At 26.5% G+C, this 4,437-nt stretch overlaps 1 protein-coding gene across 1 annotated transcript in view; it reads right to left on the minus strand.

Moving 5' to 3' along the window:
* Window positions 1–3,934: 3,934 nt before the first annotated feature.
* Window positions 3,935–4,437, minus strand: part of LOC109859245 (homeobox protein SIX2-like) — an 11,603-nt gene continuing 11,100 nt past the window's right edge. The window contains exon 4 of the mRNA XM_020437288.1: window positions 3,935–4,393. Within this exon, the coding sequence (XP_020292877.1) occupies window positions 4,230–4,393 (164 nt within the window). The 3' untranslated portion in view covers window positions 3,935–4,229. The remainder of the gene's footprint in view (window positions 4,394–4,437) is intronic.

A 4,437-nucleotide genomic window follows, 5' to 3' on the forward strand; every position in this document is an offset into this window, starting at 1 on the left:
AGTGCACTTTTTTGTGTATTTTGAATAAAAATAAAATAGCGTATAAAGAAGTAATTATTATTTCGTCATGCTTTTTCTATTTATTAAAAATCAGGTAGATTACTTTTTATGTTTAATAATAAAGTGTTGCTTTTTGATATTATATACATTTCATATATAATAATACATATATTTTCTCTCGGCTATATACAATTACAAAAACAGAGAAAATAAGTAAGTTAAGTGTTTTTTAAGTACTAATTGTGTAAAACTAAACAAGAAACTTTTACAGTTGCCACATCTTAAAACCACAATATAAAGCGAGAAAATATGACTTGTACGGTCTCTTATTATTTTCATGTTTAAGTTGCCAAGTTGTTTTTCAGTTTCATTATGTGACTCTTGTGACTTTTCTGTTACCGTTGTTTATTTTATATAATTCTCACAGTTTTCTTAAAACTTATATAATTGTGTTTTAACTTATATTGTTTTCCTAAAACTTATATTAAAAATAAATTGCATTGGAAACAAATGTTTGTGAAGCTTTTCTTTCTTTCTTTCTTTCCTTTTTTTTTCGATCTATGTATAATAATATGCCATGTAAAACTCGTTCTACACACGCGACACAGACGCGAGTCGCAGGTCTTCCGGATGTTGTTCAATCATGTTAGTCGATTTGATCAACGTGATCGAATGATCAATTTTGCAACAAGAACTGCAACTTGCAACTCGTGTCTGCATCTTTATGTAGAACGACTTTAAAATGAAAAACAGAAATTCGTAGAATTGGTGTGAGAATCTGATGACCAAGAGGAATGAGTTTCTTTTTCCTACGAAACTGTCAATAGAACGCCTTATTGACTAATAGCAGAGAGAAGACTGAGAGCGGCTATCCTGTTGTAGTATCTTACGACAGTTTCAGCCGCTGGTTTTAGCGTCGTATCCGCAAAAGTGGATCTCAAAGTTCCCGTTCTACATTAAACGCAAGTCGTAGGTCTTTGAGATCCACTTTTGTGAATATTGTGCTAAAACCAGCGGCTGAAACCGTCATAAAAAACTACAATAGGATGGCCAACTCTCATGTCGCTCTCTGATGGTAGTAACAAACACACTTGTATCAAAAAACGCTGCATATCGATAATGCCACACTGTTAATCTTTCCTATTTTCTTCTCAAAACGTAAAATTGTTTGTTATTTAATATCTAACGTCACAAATAACATATAATTTTATTTATGTATGTGACGAACGCCGAAGTGACAAGATGGAAGCCATCTTGTTACGGTGTGTACAAAACCATGACATCTTTAGCATAGAAACATATATACTATAATTCCTGTTAAAAAAATATATATTTAATATTATGTATAACTATTAATCATACAATTATATATTACTGTTATCTGTACGTGTCACATTATTGTGTACATAATTATATATTTACGCGTGAAAATTACATTGTAACATGTAATTTACATCTAAAGTATAACAAAAAAACGTGCATAAGAGAAAAATTTATATATAATAGTATTTGAATATATAATTATATGTATGATTATATATACATAATTATTATATACAATATTATTGCATATAATAATTATTATATATACAAAATATAATTATATTATATAATTTAATAGTAAAATTTCTCTTCCCTCTTATTTACAAACGCATTCTGTTATCTTAATTTTATGTAAATGCATAATTATATACACAATAATATAACATATATAAATTAATTAATTATAGAAATTGTAATAATTAAATGTATAATGTGTGTGATATAATTATTTAATATTTATACTATAAGTAGTTTTTTTTAACAGAAATTACAGTATATGTTTCTATACAAAACGTTCTAATTTATTACACACATGTATACAAATACATTATTATTATTATTATGATTCTAAAGTGAGTCGTATTTTTTGTAGTTTATACGTAGAAGAGACAAACTGTATCCCGGATGCAATTGTTTTCCGGGATAACATAAAGAATAACAATACAGAGTTCTCAGAAATTAATTTAGAAGTTGAGTGTAAATAAATAGTGTATTAAAAGTATACATGATCACTTTTGTAAATATTTCAGCACTTTATTTATTTACGCTAAACTTTGAAAACGCATTTCTGAAAGCTCCTTATTGTTCTTTATGTTGTCTCGAATCCGGGATGCACTTTGTTTTCTATGTATAAATTGCATAACTGTTTTTATTAAGCAAATATTATTACAAAATGACGGCAACAAAAGCCGCAAACTCAATCGGTAAAACAGGATAGCTTTAGGATCCCATTAACTGATAAATAGTTTTATGTTTTGACAGAGATAAGAATAAGAGAGCGGTCAGGATCGTGGTCGCTCTCATTCTTCTCTCTGGTTTTGAGAAAAAATATAAGAAAAATAAGCAGAGTGACATTATCGACGCGACGCAACGTTTTAGACAAATTATGGTTAGTCGGTAAAACGCTCGCTGACGCTACTATAAACGACTGGAGATAAAATCATCCCCTTTTCCTCAGACCTCTGCTCTATTCTACGAATGTTTGTTGTTCATTATACATCAACAGCATATACAGTGTCAAAAATATTACTAAAATATACACATTTGAAGAAATAACACACCTATTTGTTTGCTTTATGCTTTTAGTCTTTTAAAGGTGTGTGTCTGTTCCATTTTAAAAAATATATAAATTACATATATATATATGTATAAACAAAACCCTACTATAAAAAATATTTTGTGTATAATATTATATGAACCAATATAAAATCATATAAAATATATATAAATATATACAATTATATATCATTTTTGTATATTGCATACATAATATGCAATTATATATCTATATGTACATTTGGCAATTATTTATTTATATTTATATTTATAACTATTATACTTGGAATATATAATTTAATATAAGTTTGTGATATACTATTAAACACAATGTAAATAAACAAAAATGATATATACTTATATATGTTTTTCTATAATGTTATACAATTTTTATGGTTTTATATAATGTTATATACAAAATGTTTGAATGAATTATCTCTTAAAATACGTCTTAAAATTAAAATCTGAATTTTTAATAAACTACTTGTTTTATGTGCATTTTTTTAACAAAAAACAAACAATGATTACCTTGTTAATCTAAAAATAAAGAAATGTGTACAAAATTACTTTTCGTGTAAAATTATGAATTATTGATACAAGTATTATTATTTTTTATTGATTGAAAACTCAATTCTATTGTTTACTACTTTACAGAAAAAGATTTTTTGTGAGTTTAATGTATCCAAATATACATATATGAGAAAATAAATAGTTGTACATCTTGTGAGCAAAATTTCTATGCGATCGATTCGATTGTGTGTACAATACTTTGTGAAATATATATAAATGATGCAAAAACTTAATTTTTAAGTTTTTTCTTCAAGTATGTTACCTTTTCGCTACGTACAAGCTCTTTAAAAATATACTATTATCTACAAATATAAAAACACATATTTATACTATTAACAGCTTAATGCAAGATTATTTATAAAGATTAAAAATAGAAACAATATAACAAAATAAAATAATGTAAACATAAAATAAATTTCTTAAAATAATTTGTAAAGTTATACGATAGAAAAACTAATTTTAGGGAAAATGATTTTATTACGGTTACTTTTTGAAAAAAACTCTTATTTTTTTATTTTTAATATTTTACTTGTTTCTTTTTATTCTTTTATCACACTTGCTTCAATGGCACAAAAAACATTAGATATTAATTGTTTATCGCTGAAAATGATTTTAATAATTTTTTGAATCCGTAGCGAAAAGGTTGCTTTAATGAATAAATAAAGAAATTATCTCTCACTTTTTTCTTGAAAAAATTATTAATGAATACTTGCATAAATCACGTATATGCATTTAAAAAATTATAAAACAGACGAAGATAAAAATCTTAAAATTGTAAAAGAGAGTTGTAAATTAATTTTTTACATAAAATAAGTCTGTTCCGCAATTAGAAAAAGTCATATTTTAGTAGGAAATCGTATTTGTGTTAAAAAAAAATTGTTTTCTAAAAAAAATTAACTTCTATGCTTATTTGTTACCTTTAATTTTATTTTTGATTATTGCCTATGACTCAAACTGAAACAGAAGAACAAACCAAAAAATCAAGCGAATGCGTGTATTCGCGCTAGCACGTCGTCATTTTGATGACCCTGGTCACTGCGATCATCTTCGTAGCTTGTTGGTCACATGGAATGTTGAGGAGGAGGAAGCATGATTTCGTATCCTGCTGGCATACTGTGTTGATGATGACCGCTTGACATCATTTGATGATGAGTTTGTTGGTAATACTGATGATGCATACTTGAGTGGCTGGAGTAGTAGACCGAACTCTGTTCCATATCTTTCCCTTTTAAATTCAAAAATTGTGAAAATTAGATTAACTAAAGCTCG

This window comes from Pseudomyrmex gracilis, unplaced genomic scaffold (assembly GCF_002006095.1).
Source record: "Pseudomyrmex gracilis isolate BER0280 unplaced genomic scaffold, ASM200609v1 scaffold_250, whole genome shotgun sequence".
Lineage (NCBI taxonomy): Eukaryota > Metazoa > Arthropoda > Insecta > Hymenoptera > Formicidae > Pseudomyrmex > Pseudomyrmex gracilis.